The sequence below is a fragment of the Strix aluco genome, chromosome 2 (genome assembly GCF_031877795.1).
Source record: "Strix aluco isolate bStrAlu1 chromosome 2, bStrAlu1.hap1, whole genome shotgun sequence".
In the NCBI taxonomy this organism is placed as follows: Eukaryota; Metazoa; Chordata; class Aves; order Strigiformes; family Strigidae; genus Strix; species Strix aluco.
In genome coordinates, this window is record NC_133932.1 from 93,725,195 (window position 1) to 93,749,195 (window position 24,001).

The 24,001-nt window shown below is 33.9% G+C and overlaps 1 protein-coding gene across 9 annotated transcripts in view; it reads left to right on the top strand.

The window, feature by feature from the left end:
* DACH1 (dachshund family transcription factor 1) overlaps nucleotides 1-24,001 on the top strand; it is a 364,290-nt gene that overhangs the window by 148,963 nt on the left and 191,326 nt on the right. For all 9 annotated transcript variants that reach the window (XM_074815548.1, XM_074815545.1, XM_074815547.1 and 6 more), the window contains exon 2: nucleotides 4,041-4,156. In XM_074815548.1, the coding sequence (XP_074671649.1) occupies nucleotides 4,041-4,156 (116 nt within the window). The remainder of the gene's footprint in view (nucleotides 1-4,040; nucleotides 4,157-24,001) is intronic.

A 24,001-nucleotide genomic window follows, 5' to 3' on the forward strand; every position in this document is an offset into this window, starting at 1 on the left:
CTGTACTATGACCCTAGGTATTCACAAGACTTATGTTGGCTTTTTGGGTTTTGGCACTTCAACCTGTTTATGTTAACTCTAAAAAACCTAAACCGTAGGCGTCTTCAAAATCAAAATGTGTCAGCTTCGAGTAGTTTATCCATTGAAATAATTAGCATTACCTTAAGAAGTCACATGTGTCTTCAGAAGAACCAGTGTTGTTCTTCCAATGATTTTATGCACATAAAAGAAAAAAATCTTAAAATATCTTTTGTATCCCTATAAAAGCTTATCTATAAAATCTAAATTTAAGTAAAAAGAGTATTATCAACAGTTTAAAAATGATGATTTAAAAACCATGTCTTGGGCTGCATCAAGAGAAGTGTGTCCAGCAGGTCAAGGGAGGTGATTCTCCCCCTCTACTCCGCTCTCGTGAGATCCCCCCCTGCGGTACTGTGTCCAGCTCTGGGGCCCCCAAAATAAGAAGGACATGGACTTACTCGATCGGGTCCAGAGGAGGGTCATGAAAATCATCAGGGGGCTGGAGCACCTCCCCTGTGAGGACAGGCTAAGATAGCATGAGGGGTAACGGTTTTAAACTGAAAAAGGGTAGATTTAGACTAGATGTAAGGAAAAGATTCTTTACTGTGAGGGTGGTGAGGCAGTAGATCAGGTTGCCCAGAGAGGCTGTGGATGTCTCCTTCTTGGAAGTGTTCAAGGCCAGGTTGGATGGGGCTTTGAGCAACCTGGTCAAAATGGAAGGTGTCCTTGCCAATAGCAGGGGTGTGGTGGTGGAACTAGATGATCTTTAAGGTTGCTTCCAACCCAAACCATTCTATAATTCTATGATTCTATGATTTTTGTATCTCAGTGACATCAACTACAAGAATAACGTGCATTGCTCTGTGTTTAAATATAGCTTTTGCATAACAAATCAACTCATAACTATTTAAATTGCATTTTATTTTCACACCAAAGACAAATGTACTGATTTTGATACAAAATAGGAATGTGAGTATCATGAAGCAGGCTTATTATCTTGGAATGAAAGTGAACTTGTCCTAATGTAAAAATAAGTAGGTCTTTACTATATACAAGTTTAGGAAAAATACCAACAAAATAATTCATTAAGGTATTTTTATTATTCTGTTTATGATACTTAAGCTCATTTGCTATGCTTTTAATGTTTTTTTTTTAAAGAGATAATATAGCTATAAAAATGATAATGAACTGCAAAACAACATGAGAGTTTTCAAATAGAATCAAAGTTACTATTTTTTTAAAGTAATTTTTATATACTGTTTTTTCCGCAACTTTGGTAATGATTCATACAAAATTCATGCAATTCTTATAGTTTGAAGACAGATTGAATAAAATGGTAGTATTACAAGTTAGGATTTTGGTTAATGAAACAAGTACATAATATAAATAACAAAGTAAGACAATTATTGTTACTTAGTTATTTGGGAGAGCGTGTGCTTATTTCAACCAATCAGAGATTTACTCATTTTAATTGTGTATTGCATATTCTACCGCGACTCTAAATCAGATCTTCCAGACCTTAAGAAATAATTCTTACATGTGATTTTCTGCCTTGTCATAAGGGATAAATGTTTGTTAAATAGATAAAGGCCTTTTTTATAGTAAACTGGGGTTAGTGCTTTGTCACTTGAAAGTTATATCAGGATAAAAGTGGTTTACTTCTCAAAAAATTCATTTAAATATTGTTAGTTGGATTGGAATTGGGAGTTTAGGACTTAATGAAAACACTTATTTGGTAAAGTTTGGGATAAATCATGGCGTAGAGTTGAGTTACTGGGCTCGTTTACGGCTTAGAGTGTGACAGCCCTTTTGTATAGGGTAGTGCAATCAACTTGTTTGTAGAAGGTGACCAGGGGAAGAGTTTTGCCTTGGATATTTCAATATCACTTACCTATAATTTGCTGCTGACCTTCGTTTATAGATTTGGTCCATGGGTGTCTTCTCTTAGGCTTTGAAGAGGGGTGGATGTATTACTCAAAATCAAAGACAAAAGCATTCAGACTTCACCATGGCTATATTTGGTAGTAAGCATCAAGGAGAGGCTTTGCTGGTGTGAACCTGTTGTTTTTTAAAGACTTGGAAGTCATTGGTAGGTTGTGTATTAAGCCATGGCACCCTGCTTGTGGTTTTTATGCTGTTGTCAGACCCTTCCATACTCATATTACAACAGTGATTTGAGAACAGTGCATCATCATAGGTATTTAAATTAAGCCATTAAAGTTTTCTTACATAGTGGCGTTTTTTTGGTGGGTGAATATATTAGAAACACTCCATTTAAATCAGATCATTTTTGTCTATAATGTTTTTATCAGTTTTATGTGTATTCATGGTATGTTTATTTTTATTGTAAATCACAAATGAAATTTCAAAGAAAAATGGAAGACGCTTAATTTGGTTCTGTGAGTTGGAATAAGACATTCTTTTTCTACAACTGTTTTTCTTGTAGTTATAAACATATGACAATTTTGTTTGTATTAAAGAAAAGTCAAAAATCCCAAACCAATCAAAGAAATTATCAAGTTTATAATTTTAATAATGACCTCAGCTCAGGACATTAAGTTGGGAATTAATGATCAGTTAATGTTAATGGCTCAATGCCTTGAGTCATTAAACTCCAAGAAAATGCTCTGTACTTTGATTGTTTTTAGTTTATTGAAGGCAGGTTGTAGAAGTTGCAAAAAAAGGGTATTTTCAAACACAAGAGGAACGAATATGAACAGAAAGTAGAGGTATTTTATTATCTGCCTCCTTCTGCAGTCCCAGCATAGCTAAAAATGCCATTATCCTTGATTAGAATTTTGTTAGTGTGAGGACCTAAGGAGCAAAACCTTTCATAGCCACCTTTCGTTTCTTTCTTGTTTTGAAACAAATGAAGAACCTCAAATTTTTGGCAAAGCATTGGTTAACACTGCAGTGTTAGAACTGCACATCACCTTTTTCTGTGAAGTTATTCCACAATGTCCCCTAAATAAGCAGTTATAGGCTATTGCAACAGTACTGTGCTATGATCTGTACGTAAGAATACAAGCCTTTGGATATGCATTGTATGTAGCAGGTACATATTTGCATGTAAGTGGGTAATAAGTATTTTCATTGTAATCTGTGTCTAATTTGTATGCTACTTACATGGTCCAGGAGATGGAAAGTTGTGTATGTGAGCATTTAACAGACAAGGAGTGCTTAAACCTGAAGCCCTTTATTTTTCCATACTGGAGAGATGTAAGCTGCTATGATGGCAGTTGTTCAACAATATCTTACAAATAATTCTGAGTCCTTTCTGACATAAAGTAGTATATTTAAAGTAAGGTGTCTTAGTGAGATTTTCACTTTAAATAGAATAAGGGTTAAATGATAACTTGACTTATCTTTTAAATGACAAAAAATAAAGAAATTGCAAGACCTTTTCACACATTAGATATGTATTGTCATTTATCATCTAGATATCAGGCTAGCAGTGCGAAGTAATAAAACATATCATCGAAAAATGTGCTATAGGTCTGAATCACTCTTTCATTCCACCTCCCAGCTAACTGTAGTATTAAATCAAACAAGCAGAACATTTCCTTAGGCAGCCATTGCCTTTTAATTTCCTGAAGAACCTTAAAATATCATTCATTACAAGTACTACACATATTTGGTTTTTAAAAGTCTCATAAATCAATAGCAGGCTGACTGTAATAATTATTACAAGTTAGTGCATAATTTTCGTGCTGAAGGCTGCATGCAGAACTTTAGCATATGCAAACGAGGCAATTCAAACTGTGTATAGATATTAATATGAAGAAGCAGGTAACGAGGTGCAGGCTATGAATTATGCATCAAGAGTGGCTGATCTTCAATGAGGAAAATGAATTCAGCATGTAATCTAATTAGTGATGGAAGTCTATTACATCTAACTGCAAAAGCAACCGTCCTTGAAACAAATTTATTTACAGTCCATGTTACCACTTGAAACAACTTTGAAATGATATGTAAGACAACAGCTTAATTGTAAAAATTTTTTTGTTTGTTTGTTTCAGTTCTAGACCTGGAAGGCCTCCTAAGAGGACTCAAAGTGTCACCTCCCCAGAGAATTCTCATATCATGCCACATTCTGTCCCAGGCCTAATGTCTCCTGGAATCATCCCGCCAACAGGTAGGATCACTAGAAACACCTTCACACGGGCAATCTTTTGAATTCATGGCTTATATCCACTTGTTAATAAATTAACAGTCTAGGAAACCAGCACCCAAATAATCACAAAGGAGTTCCTGTAATGTAATATTACTGCTATATAGATGTACTGTATGTAATGGAAATTGTGGCAGCTCGGTACTTTAAAACACGAATAACAACAAATAATAATATTTTATATTTTTTTTCCCCTGTTCTTTTTCTTTATAAACAAAAAACCTTTCAGAGCATGAATTACCTATCATTAGACAATAATCTCCCTATTCATTTTTAATAGATCAGATATCTTCTGATTTTTGCTGGTTTGCTTGATTAGATAATGTCATCGTGAATGTATTTGCCTGAAGAAACTGTTAGTTAAAATAATTTCGTAATTTTTCATTCTGAAATTCTATTTTTGATACATCTCCTGAGGCCTTATACTAATGTAAAGTCCTGTAACAGTCTGTTTCTCAAGCTACTATTTTCTTTTGGAAGTTACTGTAACATCTCCTAGCAGTGACTTGCTCTTAGACATAGTTAAAGTAAGAAAGGCTGTGTTGCAGGAAAGAGATGAACAGAGCCACCTGAAGATGGAGGCACCCAACAGTCAAGCTATTGATGGTGGTGCCACATTCTCTCTCTTCATGTTACAGATGAGTTAAATTCTTCCACTTGTTTCAGCAAAGCTCACCTGAGCTTCCACTTCTTCCCCAGTTGTTCCCCACTTGTTTGCACATTGCAGTCTTTTAACACTGATTTTCTCTAAGGCAAAGGAAAGATAATAAACTAGACAGGTTGAAACACAGAGGAAAATTACAGGGTCTTGGAGATCAGATAGATGGGTGGATGTTTGAGTACATGCCCATGATCATATGTCTGTTTAAGTATTAGAATGATCCTTGGCATCGTTTTGGTTTATAGTCATAGATGACTAGCATTCTCCAACAAGATGCACAGTTCAGGAAATATCACATGACAGAAACTGTTGGCAGTTTGGATGCAAATATTGTGTCTGGAGGAGGGAGGAAAGTCAAGAGAGTTTAGCTTTGTAGACAAAAGTGGGGCCATGCCTCTTGTCCTTAGGGCTCAAGAGCTCCTTTACATAGTGAGATAGACACATAGCCAGAAATATTTTATTAGAAATTTAGTTTTTCAAAAGGCTAAGATCAAGAGGAGTGACAAAAGGAAGTCAGACAGCTAAGCTTGGTAAGAGACAGTTATAAAGTAAGCAGAGAGAAGGAGGGGGTAAGACTGAGAGTGCAGGCAAGCATGAGAGAGTGTTAAGCAAGTAGAAGGCACATGGTAGTCTGGGCAGGTGTGATCAGAAAAAAAAAAAAAAGAATCAGGATTAAAATACTTTACACAATGGGATTTTCAGGATAAAAGCTAGTAAAGGAAGTAAAGTTGGTGTAGAGTGGATGCAATATGAGAATAATAGGTAGGGTCTGTGTGGGGTAAGAACAAAAGTTTTTATAGGGCAGAGCATTTGTGTTTATGAGAGAAAGAAGTAAAGGGAAATTATTTTGGGGAAGTAAAGCAGGAAAATATCAAATAAAAAAATACTTGTGAGAAGTAGAAAGGAGATCACATGAAAGAAGTCAGAGACAAATAAGCAGGCCAAAAAGAGGGAGACAGGAAAAAAAACCCTTGTCAACAGTATCGTTTGGGGTTTTGTGTTACAGTTAATATATAAGCGCAGATCACCTCTTGATATATCTTCTGGGGTTTTTTAATTTTTTTTTTATTCTAAGAAAGCAGCTTAAAACCACAACTAATGCCTAAAGTATCCAATTACACTCTAGTCCTTTAAAGCTGATCATAACAAGTTAATGATAAAAATATATGGTACTAAAAACACAGATAAAATTTCTTAGAATATCAGCCCACAAAACCAGATGTAGGTCTTTTTAAAATGATGATTAAAAAAAAAAAAAAGAAGAAAATAATTCAAAACTAAAGAAAATAGGCATATGTAAGATTATCATTCATCAAATCCTTTTAGGATGGCAATGCTTTGTGAGTCTGTCGCAAAAGAGGAAAGGTTTAAATGAAATCGCTATCAAGTATGAACTGTTTTCACATTACGTGGCTTACCACAGTGGAATGGGTGAGCATGACTTTTCCCATTGTGGTGGTTGAGTGTCAAACAGCACAAAAAATGCAAACACTGACACTGTAAGAAGCAAACTGTAGCGTAGAGTGTTCATGGAGTATGGCTCAGCAAAGATAAGGCGCATCATGACAGCAGCGCTACATGACAGTCATCCCAGCATTTTATAGACAGACATGTATAAAACTAGGCTTACAATCTGATCTTATGAGTTCAAATCAATGAACATTTTTGCATGTATGTTGTAAATAAGTACCAAAACTACTGTAAGAGAACTACCAAGAAAGAACTGCTTAACTGCAATAGATGACTTAGGTGCCATTGTTATATGCTACCACAGTAGTTGATACTAGAAAATTCTTGATGCTTGTGAACTTTTCCCTCCATATTTTTACTGTATACTCATAGAACCACAGAATGGTTGAGGTTTGCAGGCATCACTGGAGATCTAGTCCAACCTCCTTTGGTCAAAGTAGGGTCACACAGAGCAGGCTTTTCTAGGTTGAACAGTCCCAGCTTACTCAGCCTCTCTTCATATGTCAGGTGCTCCAATCCCTTCATCATCTTTGTGGTCCTAAGATGACTTTTTGTTTGAGAAGTTTATGAAGTTTGAATTTCCTGTTAGGATCCAGCTCAAAGCAGAAAAAAAATCAAAGTACAATCTGTGTTAAGTGCTTTCCCCACCCTCCCTTTCTCTCTCTCTTTTTTGTAACAAATTCTTCTTTTTAAGCTTTCTGATTGATTTAATAATCTGAGTATAATAACTAAGTTTCTTTCCTGCCTACAAAAGAGTATAAGTGATCACACAAACAATTATGTGCTATTTAATGCTCTTTAAGTAACAGAGATCTGAAATTGTAGATATATCTAGGATACACAATGCTATGATTTAATGTATGATTTTACTTAAAAATTTTCCTTTTTTTAAAATTTGCTGCATAATACAGAAATATGCATTTAAATACGGGTTTCAGGGGCTGGTTCTGCGTGCATTGTTTATGTGTACAATAATATTGGTACAAAACTGTATGATGAGACTTCTCATTAAATTTCAGAATTGTGATTTTTGTAGGAGGTCAAGTTAAGGAACCATTTAAAATGTATTCTGTTACTGGTCCAGTCTGAAAATGCATGCAGAGAATCTTGCATCATCACTTAGAACGTATTCGCTTTAGAGAAGTATTTAGTGACTAAGCTGAGATTTAGGGAGCATATTGAGAAAAAAAATAAAAGGGAAAAAAGGAAATATGGAAAAATATTCCACCTTTTTTTTTTTAGGGAGCATAAATTAAAGAAGTGAGAATCACCTCTTGGGTGATATTCTGCCCATTTTATCACAAGATTCTAAATATTACCCACAATTCCTGATCTGTCTACTGTCTTTCATTAGAGTCCATTTACAGAATTTTCCCAAGTTTAGAAAAGACTGGTCAGCTGACAAAAGACAGTCTTATGTTTATTAAAATAAATGTAGGACCTTTGAAGGTGTGACAAAATGAGAAACTTGTAGTAACAGGAAATGAAGACCTTCTTGAATTGTCCAGAGAATTAAAATCTGCCTATGTTACAAATGATGTAATCAGAAGAAAGAAGAGTTTAGTGTAGGTTCAGACAGGTGTACTGACTTTTCAGGCTTATCTGGATAACACCTTGAAGGCCTTCCAAAACTCGATAGCTCATCATAGTTAACGTTGATCTGCATATCTCTGTGTACTGCAGATCTTTTCTTGGCTAATGTGCTTAGAGTCTTCAAAAGTTGTCTAAAGTTGAAATGGTAGATAATTGTAATTAATCAGAAAAGCAGTGCTGTAATTCCTGAGTAGAGTGTATGATATACATTGTGCTCTGTATTTTTATGTCTGTAGTTGCTGTATAACATATAAAATGGTATTTTCATTATTTTTCATGCAATTATCTTCACTTTTCAAATTTTATTTTTTGGTAATTATTCTTAAGTATTTCAGGTTTTCAAGCTGTTTTGTAAAGCTCCTGACTTAATTTTTCTGCAGCTTGACCTACTGAGTCTGTAATCTACAGGTGATGAAATGAGTAACTACAAAACTCTTGTACTTATTTCAGGAACTGCATCTTTCTCTCAAAGATAAACTGTGAATATAAAGTGCTTTTGGAAATCACTATTGTAGGGCATGATAAGAACACTACTTTATCAATTAAAAAGACGTGATTTCAAAGCACCTTACATGTTTCATTTATTACATTAATTTTACATTAATGTCAGTAATTATTGTTGCTGTTATTATTATTTTGAACAGATTTGCTTTACGATAGGTACTTCTGTCCATTATTCCACATCTGATACCAGACTCTTCTTTTCCAGTGTAAAGTTATTAAGCTTCCTCTGAAATGTTTCATGTATATGAATTATAACTACTTTCCTGTATTAAACTCTTGTTCTGTTTTTTAAGTGATAATCTGAAGATGTAATTTCCAATCTCATCCTTATTTTCTCTCTTGCTGCGTGCCTGATTCAGTAGAAGTATATTCCAACTTCCATCCTTTACAAAACTCTCTGAGCCACGAAGCATTTTTATGGGGGGTTAGAGTAAGGAGAGAGTTGAAAGGTTTTGTATAGATTATTTCAGCTTGAAGAACAAATGCAGTTCACAGATGCAGCTATTGATAAAGGTGTAGCAACGTTTCTGCTAACATAGGAGATGGAATTATTTGGTGTTTAAAGAAAGATTAATCACATAATTAAATAATTTAATTTTCTCTGGCTCACAGTTATTGATGTTGTATTAGACAGAACTGGTTAAAATATAATTATCATTGTTATGATGTTATCCACATCATATTGGATATTGCCAAGAAATAAAATCTGTAGTTGGAAGTATTTTCTCCTGGTAGACTCAATCCTGTAAGGTCTTAAGGTAGTTAACTTATCAAAGTGAAGAGTTAATTTCTATGAGTATTCCAGGGGCTAAAAATTAAAAGTTTGAGTTAGATACTCAGTAATTTTGAGAAGCAAACCTATCATTCAGTTATTTATTTTCTGTAGTGTGTACATTTTGTGATCCTGTGTTGGTTAAAAAGATATATTCATAAAATTGAGTGGCTGTCGCTTACTTTTAAAATGCCTTCCATGTTAACACAGTGTTTTGGTTATCAGTGTTTAATCATTCTTAATGTTAACATTGCCTTTGATTGGTGTTATAGGATGATATGCTGTTTATCTGTGGGGCTGAGCTAACTTACTGTAAAAATAAGCAACAAAATCCTGCTTTCAGAGTGATAAACTGTAATCTAATTCAAGAAACTGAATCAGATTACACAAACATTTTTGCACTTCATTAAGGAAGTAGTCATTATAATTAATGTGAAAGCTTCTATCGTGTTCACTAGTTGATGTATCAATGGGAAGATATACTGACTCAACTCAGTAAATATATTATTTCATAGTTTTTAAAATCATAATTAAGGTGTAATTCAGGTCACCTGTCCTCTTCTGGAAACACTGTCACATTTTTGTCATATTATTATCCTGTTGAATAGCTAGCTATCTTCTACTTTATCACAAGAGGCTTTGTCACTGAAAAAGTTCTGGAAGCTCACTGGTTTAAGTTCCAGTGAGTCTGTTACATTCACTAGTTAATAATTAAGTTGATTTTCCATGTAGCTACAAGTTTTATAAAAATAATTGTTTCAGCAACTATTAGGGTAAGAATACAAGACACAGTGGGAACTTAAGTGCCTAGCTGTATGATCTCAGGCATATGCAAATTCATTATTTTCTGACTTTTGATATTTTACTCCTCAACCTTCATTTGAATTGTTGTGTTAAAACTAGTTTTATTCTATTACTTGAGTAGAAAACACTGCCATGTAAGAATTTATTTTGCTGTCCCAGTAATCAAAGGATCAGACTTCTGAGAATGTTCAGTCACTTCAGTAGCTCTTTGTAAGTAGATAGGATGTGACTACATAGTTTGTTATAGGCAAATGTATGGAAGATCTCGAAGCAGGTAGATTATAAACTGTCTCCGAATCTAAAGCCATTTAACCACATTTGCTTTCTGAGCATGAGAAGGCTTTGAGTATCTTTGTTTTCAATAAACTACATAGACATAGCTTCTTCAGTCATAAAATCTTTTTAAAACCTAGAATTACTTGCAGAAATAGAACCTTTTTTATTGAGAAGTTTTAATCAGTAAGAACTTGCACATTTTGCAGTATTATACAATACAACACTGCCTATATTCAAAGCCTACAGACTACTGTTGGATGACTATATAAGTCAGAGAGTCAGACTTCATGCAAATTCATCCACTGCCTGTTGAGAGGAGTCCCTGAATTGAACTGTTTCCAGAAATGCTCCCAGCTTTTTTGGTATAAAAGTAACAAGTTTGTTCACTTTAAAAGTGACTCTGGGATTAAATATTTAAGCAGGTACCTTGACACGCTCAGGGTATGCAAGAAGGAACTGAGGAGTGAAGTTATTTTACAGTGCAGTTATAAGCTAGTGAATCCTCTCTTCTACTTGCATCTTGTGACTACCTATTTAGTATTAGGTTGTGATGTGCACAGAATTACTACCTTTCAGTGGAAAATCTGAGATAAGTATTTTTTTGTTTCTTCCTGGATCACATAATAATTTTGCCTTCTGGAGGCTAAAGGTGTATTTATTTGTGAATTTCCCCATAAGAATGATAGTTCTGTACCAGTTATGTAGGATCCCACTCGAAGAACTATATTCTGTGAAGATGAACTATTAGAAGATACTAGTAAAGCCTCTAATGATGTGTGATAGTTTTCAGATAGAAGTAAATGTTAAATCAGGGTAGATTTAACATGATCAGAAAAAAAAATATCTCTGACTTTAGAAGCAACGCTCACTTAAATTTAATTTTCTTGTTTCAAATCATAAAAGTATATTAAACAACTTGGGGAAAAAGACCCTCACTTTTGAGAAGGTATTTTATCATCAGGGTTTCCTATAAAACAAATAACATGTAAAGCAAACAAAGTTAAAAATCCCACCAAACTCTTGATACAAAAGAAAGCGATTAAAATAGTTTTCTTAAAGTCAGGTGTGTGGTGAAGTTATTAGTGACTAAATTTGGACCTGGTAATGGAGGTGTTTACTGGTGATTACTATAGGTTTCTGAATTCCAACATACTACTATTTGTAATTGAAATGAAAAAGTTATTGAAAAGATACATATTTCAGAGTACACTAATTATTTCATAAAATTAAATTATTAAAAATGTAAGGTTACCAATTGTGGGAAATACTGAGATTGTCTTGTAACTCAGATTTCAGGCAGAGTCTTTCAATAGAAAAACATCAAGATAATCATGCTCCTGTGTTTGCAGTTTTTCTTATAAAAAACCTGGTATCTTTGCAACCACTCTTGCGTTTTAATGAGGACTTTTAGTCAAAATAATCCAATACCCAATCGTTTAATTTCTAATTATTTCAAAACTAACCTTTTACAGAGCAAACAGTGCATTGCCATTTTAAACATCAAATACGGAGTATTGTTTTATTAAACACTGCCACTAGAAATGAACCTGAGCTGCTGAATTTGCAGTAATATCTCAGTCTTGCAAACACCTTGATCTCTTACTGAATGATGTTAGTTGCTATAGCAGTTAGTTGCTATAGCAGTATAGTAACATGGTACTTGTTAGAGTAGGCATAGCAAGATCTGGTAAAACACTCAATTTCATCACATTGCTAACTGTGGTTCTGCATTATCATGATGATATGAAGTTCTTGAATGCTATCAAGGTGCCTATCTCCTGTCCTGTAGAATTAGACTACTTATGTCCTTGCACAACATGATCAATGAAGTGAGAATGATTTTTTTCTCTTCATTTTTTGTTTGATCTGCTGCTAGTGCTACATACTGCATTAAATAAAAAATTACTTCAAATTTATATATTCCAAAGTTATGTCCATGATTTCAGTATCATATTTGGGGATTCTGTAATGTGTGGAAAGAATCTGCAGCTTAATGTATTTAACTCGGGTTTGGGTTTTTTTAGGGGGTGGTGTCAAATGTGATTTTTTAACATGATTGTCTCCTGGTTAAGAACGCTGTGTGCTGTGGATTTTTCCAGATCTCATGCAAGGACATAAATATGAAGGAAATATCCAGAAAAAATGTCAGGTAGCCCAGCTATTTTTGTTATGTGATATAGGATGTAGGTGAATTTAAGAATTTACTCAAATAAATGATATCTTTAAGAAAAGGATGCAAGCAAGCATTATTATATCTGGGCAGCTTTAGAGGACTACAGCTCAAGAAAAAAAAAAAGAATGAGCTAAGTACTGTATTAATTGATTTTATTAATATTTGGTTCAAGTCATCTGTGTTTGATAACAGCTTGGAAGGGTCAAGCATCTAATGATCACATCATATCTAACCTTTAGGCACCAAGCTAATTGAACACAAAATGAACTTAGTTTTCCAAGGAGAGCCAGTCACTATGAGTTGTCCTTATGACTTACAGCTCTAGTAACAGTGCCTGCATGAATTTTATAAGACATGATAGCATACTATCAGAATTATAATGAATCCACTATCAGTTGTTCACAGTGCATTGTATTGTTGTTGTTACTAATGTTATCCCATGCAATATATTAGAGCTATAATAAAGTAGTCTTAATTGGGAGAAGGTTTTTGAATGGGAAGGTTATTCTGGTTCAAGTCCCGGGTTCAGGATTCCAGGGCAAGATTGTTGTTCAAACTTGATTCCAGATTGTCTGCAAGTTGCTTAACATTTTTCTTCCTGTTTGGAAATCAAAGAGTATTTATGTCAGAAATGTACTGTGATGTGAAGTTAAGCATGTAGAAAGATTGAAAATATAAAATGATCTGTCAGTTATTGCTCATGGAGCTGCCTCCAAAAGGTTGTGGTTTATGAAAACTTGAGCTGTTGATCTGAGTTTCCATTCATTCAAACTGCTAAGTTTGAAAACTTCATTTTATTTTCTTCAGGTGAGAAGAGTTCTTTGATTCCTTCAAGATGCAGAAATAGGTAGTTGTGTTGGTTGGTTGCTGTGTACCTGAGGCAACAATGGGAAAGGCAAACAGAGTGGGATGGAAAGGGATAGGAAGGGGGATTAAAAAATTGTGTGTATGTGATAGAGAGAGAGAGAAAGGGAGAGGGAAGAGAGAGAGTTCTTCTTTATGAGTTGGTATAACCAACTTATTTAGCATAATACAAGTTCATTTGATTGCTATTGTCTATTAATTTATGACTATTGAGAGCTTACAAAGCTACGTTGTTATAGTATTTATATCATTGCTTTCAGGGGTTGTCCTCTTTCAACAGTGTGTATACAGGAGTCTTTATTTTGTCTTTCTGAAATGTTTTTTAGATATGAATGTTTTACAAGAAACTTTTAAATCATTTCCTTTCAATCCAGTCTTAATTGCAGTGAAATACTGTGTTCAGGCTGTCAGCAAAAAATGAACTGTTACTGCTACTAGTATTAGAGATGTGACTACTATGGACATTAGAAAAAAAATCTTTGAGGAGAATATTACTGTTATTACATTGCTTTGATGAGGTCATCAATTAATGATGTATTAGTTTCTGACTATGAAGACAGTAGCATGCTAGGACTGCATAAGCTGGGGAAAGGAAAACTTCACCTAGTTAAGACAAAATGAATAATGTCACTGAGTCATTTTAACTTATCAAAATCCATAGGAATGGCAGATAGACAGTGTATTGACAAGTTTTACTGAACAGTAAGGTTTTTGTCAACATTACCTTTTTGTTAGGTGGTGGCTGAGATTTAGATTGACATAGGGGAAGTAGAAAAAATTTCAGGGAGTGTTTTAAATGGGCAGATGCATTTACTAAATTTCCTTTTCTCTATATTTATTATGCTGTCTGATACCATAGGTGCTAAGACTACACATACAGCTTGAACAATCCAGTTGCTCTTATTGAGAGGAAAGTTAATAGAATAGCATTGCTTTCTGCAGACTGCTTTTTAGTAGTGAAATACAGAATTCAAAACATGAGGTGGTGTCAGCTGCGCATTCCAATAATCTCCATTTATGATTACATCAGGTTATTGGAGCTACCTTGCTAGGAACCATGAAAATCAAGGTAGGATCTTAAACAACATCACTGCTAAAAAGGATGATATCACTTCTATGTTTTCTTTTGACAATAAATTAATTCTTTAATTCATATGCTGTGATGCATCAGTCCAATATATGGAGACCTAGATATAATTGCTGTATTAGAACACTGGGTCTGTAATGCCACTTAAGATTGCACTTCAGATGGTGAGAAAGCTGCTTAAGGTTTTCCCTGCACCCTTGCTTAATAAATGTATGTGAATATGAGAGTAAAAGGACTATGTTACATGGGCGATTTAATAACCAGGTAACTTACTGCATCACAACAGTACATTCTTTTTGCAAGTACCAGACTACAACAAAAAGAAAGAAAAAACCAAAAAACCTGAACGGTTTTCAGCATTCCATCATTATTCAGTGCAGGTATTTGATACGAGAAAGGTGATTTTTTGTGAATCAGTACATTTGTTTTGAAAAGTATCTCCAAAGATTCTAGTAGATTAATATTTCATTCAAGTGGAAGAAAACAGTGGTTCCTGTGCACTCAGTCACTGTGTGACAAAACAATTTTTAAAGTAATTTTTTTCCTCTATTGAAGCGCAAATTATATTCAGCCTTTGAAGTCTCAAATATACAAATGCTGAACACACTGAGGACAACATACTCCTAGAGGTGAATGACAAAGAATATAGCACTTTTACGTCTCTAATATATAACAATGTGAGCTTCATGTTTATGGAATATGGGATAACTCATTATGAAATAGGATTTAGCTTTTTTTTTTTTTTTTTTTTTTTTTAATTACAGCCATAAGGACATTTTTATATAAAATGTAAATGACTTAAATTTCTCTTTAAATTCATTTCTATTATCACCTGAGCTAAAATTCTATATGGAAGGACTGTTATGAGGAGGTGACATGTATGTGGAACCAAAATAAATAAGTATTCTTGTAGTAGATAACTCTTAAGTTAAATGAAAAAAACCTTGAATGCTTACACACCAGGAAGGTCAGGGCAAGAGATGCTACTATTTAGGCTCCTATTCCTGTAAAGAACATGACTTTTATGGCTGCATCTGTACCAACAGATACAACAGTTCAGAGCTGCTGTTTGTCTTGGAGGGCAGGCTTATATCCTGCACGTTACAACTGCAGGTCTAAACTCTTTTTCTTATTACAATCTCTCCCAACCTAAAGAAAAAAATCATCCATATCTTCTGAGGAAGAGTTCCTGGCCAGTTCTGTTTCTTGTACTGTCCATGGCTGATAACAGAACATGTTTTGTAGCTATACTACAAAAGTACTACTAGGATGAGTATTTCACTTGTTGAGTTTCTAGTATGGTTTTTGTTTAAAGAAACTAGAGGCAAAGTTTTTATGGAAGTTTTATCTTTTATTAGACCAAGTGCCAAAAATTTACAACGTTTTGGAACACAAGCACTTACTCATATCTTCTGAATGGAGTTAATCACTACTAAGATCTAAAAGCATCTGAAAGCAATTAAAAATACTTATATGGAAATGCTATTTTAAGTATAAGCAACTTGGTTTCTCCACCTTCTGCTCAATAGCTGGATACCATTTGTCCAATGCATTTTAAAGATTACTTTTTTTCATTAAAATCTCTTGCAGTGTACCTTTTTTGGACTCTTTAATTGCTTTCTTTACTCCATGAGAAAGCTCTTGATCTTTTGAATTTACCTTTCCTCTTTTTACTCCTGTTCTGGAGGCCCCAAGTTAACTCTCTGATGATGAAGAATAATTAAAAAACCCATACATTTTTCTATATGTACAGTGCCCTAATCCCTGTGCACAAAAAGAAGCACTCAGTCCAAACATGAGATAATTACCATATGCACATCCACTCAGAAATTCAAAGAACAGTTAGCTGATTTTACACTTGGAAACAGATCTTTTAAATTAATGTTTTTTTGTGGAAAATTTAAGGTCATCGTGAGATCAGCAGTTATACCTACCTGCCCTGTAACTGCTACTATCTGAGTCTTTAAGTTATGGCTAATCATTCACACAATTTCTTTTTTAACAGACTGTCTGCATAATTTTATCAAGAAAAATATTTCTTTAACATTACTTTATAATTGTTAGTTGCTGTCTTTATAGTGTCCGTAGAGTTTGTTATTATTATTATAGTGTTTTATGATGCATTTTGGTGATGTTTTGTTTTCCATTTATGTATTTATTTATTTAAGTCTCCACTTATATTACCAGGAGTGAATTTGCTGATATCAGTCAAAATATTAAGCTTGGTATTGAGATGATGTATCATCTCAAAATATCTTGAGTTCTGAGTCACATGATCTGAGCAAATACTTATTTACTCTTATTCTATGTTAACAAGTATTTTAGAGTTTCCTGCAGGTATTCTGGGATCTCAACTTTGTGACTTCTTGTTTCCAGCTCTCCCCTGAAAATTGATAGAAGGACTAAAATGTGTAATTCTTTACACATCCTAATTTGAGTCATTTTCCTTAATGAGCACTGGAAATTTCACTGGTTCCAGATTACACAGATTTAGCCTTGGTGTGAGTTTTGAACTATTTAAACTCTGGTTTATAAACTCACAGAACTGTGGTAGGAGTATTTTAATTTATCCTCCTTCTCCCTGCTCCTGTCTCAAATCTACTTTGTCTTCATTTAATATGCAGATTTATTTCATTAAATCTTTAATAATGGAAAGAAATATTTTTGGAACAGATAACAATAAATGAAGAATAACAGTAAATTCTAACAAGATATTCCCTGGGATGTTTTTCCTTACCATTCACTCCAAATGTTTAATTCCGTGGTCCTGTCTAGCTGACCAGGCAGGAGTTTCACAGAACTTTCTTTGGCCAATGAACTGGTACTTTAAAAGTTAAAAAGAGTACCAGGATTTTACATTAGAAGTAATGATGTACTTTTTCAGAATTCTTGTTTATTTTTCGGACTGTAGTTTTTATTAAATAATCAAATAAATTAATAGATTCAGTAGGTAGCCCAGATTAAAGTAGGGCATAGGCAATACAGAAGGATATTCAATGTAGCCCTTATATAACTTGTGATCAAGTTGGGTGAAGGTTATTGCCAATTAATTTCTGTCTCACATCTTAGTTTTAGCGCAGTGTAAGCACAGAAACTGCCCTTGGAAAATCCTTTTTTCTTTGTGTAAAAAATTTGTGATAAGTGTTTTTGTTTTGTTTGTTCTGCTGTATAATTCAGAACTGTTTATATAACCTGAGATAACACTGTCTTTTGGAGTTGTCTTTGAATCTGCATCATTGCTTCTTTTAGAATTATTCATTATTTGATTGTATTTATTCACTTAACACAGATCCATCTGTGACCTGCTCCCAGTAGAAGGCTCCTCATTTCATTCTCAGTCACTAAATGCTAACATCTCCTGCACTGCTTAGCTCCATCTCACTTTTTGTATAGTGTTGTTCCTATGGTTAAAGTGATTCTTTCTACCAGAGTTTACTATATCATTGTTTCACTTTTTATTTGTTGCTTTGGTATGGTTTCTGCTGCCCTGGCTTTATATCTGTATTCAAAAGTCACTTTATCTTACATGATACACTGTCTTCTAGATCTTAATATCTTTTTCAGAGACATGAAAGAATTAGAAGTTGATTATATCCTAATCAACATTTTTTGGGGGGTGTGTGTATTGATATCATGGTGTGTAGCATGGTGCTTCCTTATTTCTTTGAATAGTTTTGATTAGGCCACTAAATTTTGTCCACTACTCTGTCTTTTAAATAGAATATATATACACCCCATCTTCCCATTTTTCGAAACTGAGTAATTTTGAGATTCCTCTGAATTCTTTCCCCGTTAAATTCCTTTTTACTTTACACTGTTGTGTTTTCATCAGACACAAAGCCAAATTAAAGCAAAGTTGCTCAGTTAAATTTCACTTACTGGTTTTGCTTTTAAGTTTACAATGTGCATAAAATATGGAATAGGATAGGATAGGATAGGATAGGATAGGATAGGATAGGATAGGATAGGATAGGATAGGATAGGATAGGATAGGATAGGATAGTTCAGTTGGAAGGGACCTACAACGATCATGTAGTCCAGCTGCCTGACCAGGCCTGACCAAAAATTAAAGCATGTTAAGTAACTATATTTTGGCAAGATTATTAGTTTCATTGTAGACACCTTAATGCTGTTCTTTCAAGCTTGACAGATTTATTATTTCCCTTATTCTTAACATGTTGACTAATCATGACTCTTTATCTCACCAGCCTGGCTAATGTAGTAAATCTTGGAGGAATGCCATTAGGCATTTTCATTTTAAAGAAAAAATGAAAAACTAAACACTGATAGATAAATAAGTTGCAAATGAAAACAGATTTCCAGTTGCTAGCATTGCTTATTATTTCTCCTAACAACATCTCATGTCCATTTTGCCAAATGTCTGAAGAAAATAGTCTTGAATTCTTACACCTTAATTCTTAAATATACTATGTAAGAGCACTTTATTTAGAGAGGGTGTGCTACTGAGAACAGAGCTTTCTGGGCACAGATATTAAAATAGTTTCAGCCTGTCCTGAAAGCCAGAAGCAGAGGGAAAGCTGATAGTTCTTCATAAGTTCTTGGAACTTAGAAGTTTCTTGGAACTTGTGAAAATCATTTCAGATACTTCTCCCTCTTTGGTCTGCCACTGCCTTCAAGAAGGTGGAATTAAGAGCATATTTACAGTACAAAAGAAATCATTCATTGTCAACCTGGGTGCATCACTATTATAACATGACAAAAAAGCTTCCATTTCTGAGTTAGTACCTCTGTGTGATGCAGGTGCCATGTGAACATGCAAATTCAGATATCTCAGTACTATGCTCCACTAAATGAAATAGATAGGCCCATAATCATTGCTGAGTATCATCCCTTTAGGTTTACTCAAGTGAACAGATCTACATCTTTTTGAGCTTCTTTGAGATTCTCTGTATGCTCTGATGAATTCATATTTTCAAGTTTTTCTATACAGCAATAAAAAGCACAAACAGTGATATAGTAGATTCTGTATTATATGAAAGTGGCTAACATGCTGATGTCCTGCTCTGCGGCTGATTTCCTCCCCTAATTCAAGACTTGGCAATAACTTTTGGGAGCTACCACTGAATGGCTTTTTCAGTAGAGTTCCTACTGATAACCCTGTTACTGATAACGTGGGCCAGATTTTATCAGTAATCCATCTAGGAAGGTCTCAATCTAGAAGATGCTTTGCATTTTTTAGCAATATGTACTCTGACATTAAATCTAGGTTTTTATTAAAAGGTGAATGTTTATACTGTGAAATCATTTTGCCTCCCTAATTTGATTTTAATAGGAAGTGGAACAAGGGAGAAAAAAAAAAGGCAAAATATTTGGCAGAAACTGATAGAAGGTAAGAGAACTAACAGAATTCAAAGTGAATTTTATTCTGTCTTGTCCATCAGGATCTATTTTTTTTTTTTATTTTTTTTGGTGTAAAAACAGAGTCCTTGAAAGAAAGAAGGAAAGAAAGAATTTTTAATATAAAATGTTTTCTTCTTTAAAGAACAATACAAAGCATGTATTGTTTTGAGGCTTGCTTTATTTTGCTGATATTTTAATGTCTTAAATGTTTTAAACTTTTATAAAGTAGATGTTTTTAATCAAGTAGGCACAAAGGATGTTGAGATAATTTTGTAGTAGTTCATAAAGCTAATTTTAAAGGAAATATGTACCTAGAAATAAAATTCCAAAGCAACAGATTCATTACATTCCCTTAGAAACAGCAAGCATACGGGTAAATATCTTTACTATATTTTCACTCTCTGAGGAAGGAAACTAATTTTCCCTAGCTTTAGCCATCTAAGAAGTTAGCTATCAAGGAGGAGATTCATCTGCTAATATGTCTGAAATGTAGCTGTTGAAATCTTAGCAAGTTATTTCCTTTCACAGCCAGTGGAAAGTAGCAGACATCTCTAGAGAGTGATTCATCTCACTGTAAGATAGGCCATATGAATCACCCTCTGGAAATGCCCATGTCTCTTCATTGACTATAGGCAACCTAGATGAAGAGTTTGGACTGAATGCTTAAATTTTAGAAGGTTAATGTTAAATTAGATGGGTGAAGCTGTCAATGTAGGTAAATTATTTTAAAGCGTGGATGCAAAACTGTGTCTATACATAGTCCGTTAGATGAATCTGTGGAAATGATTGATATGTTTTAAATCTATATTTTATCATTTGCACAAAATGTTGTATATCACACACATGCAATTTAGCAGGCAATCAAATCACATTTTAGTCAAGGTTTGAAACTTCTGATATCCCTCTGGATTCACTGAATTGTGTCAGTTACTGGGTTCTGGTAGCTGGGTTCATGACATAACATGTACATATTTTAGTGCACTTAAAAGACTGATAAATCTTTTTCTGTGATAATGAATTAAATTGCTATTTAAACAACCAGAGACATGGTATTTCTTGGTGTTAACTCCAATGGGATCACTAGTTTCAGTTTTAGCATAAGAACAGTCTTTCAGTGCTGTAAACAAGGATAAATTAGTATAAAATTTTGCTTATTTAGAATGTTCCAATGAACTAATATTAATCTAATCAGTTTTCTGAAGTAGACCTACTATTATTATCCTGCTATCTGTAATTTGCTAAAGCTATAAAGCCAGATTCTTTTAGAACTTACATCTGCAAGGATATAAGTAACTCTACACTGTTCCCTCTAAAAAATATACACTATTCCTAAATTAGCAAAAAAACCCAAAGACTTTATTTTTTAAAACTGAATCACCATTAAGTGAACTTGGAAATGCAGCTATCCAAACTGGTAAGTGTCGAATTCCACCTTCCCTTGCTAACTGTAATAATTCCTCCTTAAAAATACATCTTTAAATATCTTATATGGCACAATGTTTTGGGGTTTTTTTTCAGTGCTATATGGGAGGACTTTATGTCCTGCAGTAATTTTCAGCATGTTGAAACACTGAGAGAATCAGAAAGATCAGATGTGTTTGAGCTCTCCAATCTGTAGTAGTTGTCCACATCTAGCTTTATTTATTAAATATAGATGTAATTTTTTGTAACATTATTGGAAAGAAAGTTCTGATAATCCTCAATGTCCAGTTATGTATGTTCAGTCTGAATAGTAAATCTGGACATCTTAATTACATTAAAAATCTATTATCCTTTTGTTTTTATAGTCTTCATTTTTTCCACAGACACCAGATGATATTTGATTGCATATCTATTAAAGGGAAAACTTATATTCATTTTTGTCTAAGTAAGGGTGTACCTTATAATCCTTTAAAAAATTCACATATAGATGATCACTTCTTAGACTACAGATTGCTTTTATTTTATTCTGCCAGTGTTTAGAGTCTCCAAATCCATATTTGCCTACTGTGTTTCAAAAGGGAATCAAATTGGTTTTGTGGTACATTAATGTTTTATGCAATATTCCATAGAGAACATTAAATAAAAATAAAAGAAAGAGGTTGACCTCTAACACTTACACCCATTTCTTATGTCAAACTGGGAGATGTTGAAAGCCCTATATGGTCGTAACCCTTCTATCTAACTGTGACCCTCCTTAACATTAAGCAGGTGACTCGATTAAACATAAATCAGGCATAAAATGCCCTGCATGAGGCAGCACAGTGAATCAAGCAAATTATCAAATGGCAAAACTCATTCTGTGCTCTGGGCAATGTATGCTGCCAGCACTTATACATCAAAACTTCACTCAATGTAAGATTGATTTTATTTTAGTTTGTTTATTTTAATTCCCTACAGCAAGCTGTGTTAGTTGTGTAAAACGCTGTCTGCATCATTACATTCCTAAGAAATGTTTTTCTTGTTTAGCAAAGGCCGATCACAATCTTAAGCAATGTAATCTATCTAAGACTAGATATGCTGCACTCTGTAGTGGGTTCTAGTGGAGCTGATATTTTGTGCAGTAATAACGAAACTTAAGCTTCTATGATTGTATAGATTTTTTTCTGTTTGTTTGTGTGTATACACACACTATCAACTTTATCAAAAATATGAGCACCAAAGGGATAATGTTATAAAATTGAATTACCAGTAGCCATTGAAGATATTTTCCAGTTTCAGTAAAGATGCTGGGATTAAAGCGTGTAAGTCCAATCTTAAGGCAAGAATGAATTTTTATGTAAGATGATACATGTCTTCCTTTCACAGTTGCTTTTTATGCTGCCTTAAAACATGTCAAAATAATCCCCAGCAGAGGAGCCTAAAAGGAATGTCAGCTCTGTGGTTATGTAAATCGAATTGAGTGCTTTACAGCAGGTTTAAGATTTTTATAACTCAGGAGTTGTTAACAGCCAGCTGGTTTGTATCTGTTTTTTATGGTTATTCTTGTCATAGGCAGCCTCCACAATTTTTAATTATATTTTATGGTATGTGTTTTCCCTCCTCTTGAATCCCACAGCCACTCTTTGCTTCAAAAGATATTTTCCACTGGGAAGAGGAGAAGCATTGCTTTGGGACTCCATCATTAGAAATACTGTTGTATAATTACCTCCTGGTAACAACAGTGGAGCGTGAATCTCCATCGCAGATCTTTAACTTGCTATGCCAGGAAGGATGGAAATCTGTAGTATTCTGCACACCCGGTTAGGATGGGATGCCTGCAGCCCTTAGCTCAGACTGTTGTCTTCCGCTTTTAAAGAACTGATTTACAGTTTTTGTTGCATTCACAATGGAAATTCCTCTTTGCTTCACACTTCAGGTTTGAATACATGCTTTGTGCTTTGAAGATTTGATTACTTCTTGTGTTCTGGATCACCACTCATTTTGTAACATACGTTCTCAAAAATGCCATATTTTAAATTTATTTTAATGGCTGTAACAGTGATACTGGACAATTGTAATCTTTTAAATGTTTTTATAGCAGTAGAATTTCAAGACTACAGTCTGATTCCCATCTGGAGTAGAAATAATTTAAAATATAGAGAAGAGCACTTTTCTCTGTCTGAAAATAAAACCACCATGCCTGACAGCCTGAAAAGCCAATGCCTTATTTTTTGTTAGACTTTGAGAAGTTATGAAATATTTAGTTATATATAACTGTGAAGACATTACCAGAAACTATGCATTCTTGAGTGTTTTACAGTGTTTTGTGATGTCCTCCCTCCGTGAAAGGAAACGGACCGCTCTCTAATTGTCTTTAATGGTAGATCTTTCTGTTGAAACACCTCCTCTCCTGGCAGATGTAATGATGTAAGAATGAGAGTCTTAAATAATTGATCATATGGAGAAAGCTGTTTGTAAGATGGTTAAAAGACTGTTAAGCTTGACAACCGTAAGATAACAGAAAGACTACTACAAGCCTTTTTTTAGGTGAGGTTGAGAAAATTAACACTTGTTTTTAGATACAGTCTAAAATAGTTACAGTCAATCTCACTTGAAAAGTCTATTTTGAAAGTGTAAAGGAAATAATATATGCATTTGTGTTGTATTCCAAGAATTGATTTGTGTAATCCAGTTTCATTATTTTAACAGACTGAAATCAATAGAAGTATTATCATCATATCTAATGTATTCAGACATTATGATTCTATAGATCTTCTTGTATTACACAATATTATATTTAAATTTGAATGTTAAGTGTTTATTCTGACCCACTTATGGTCTAA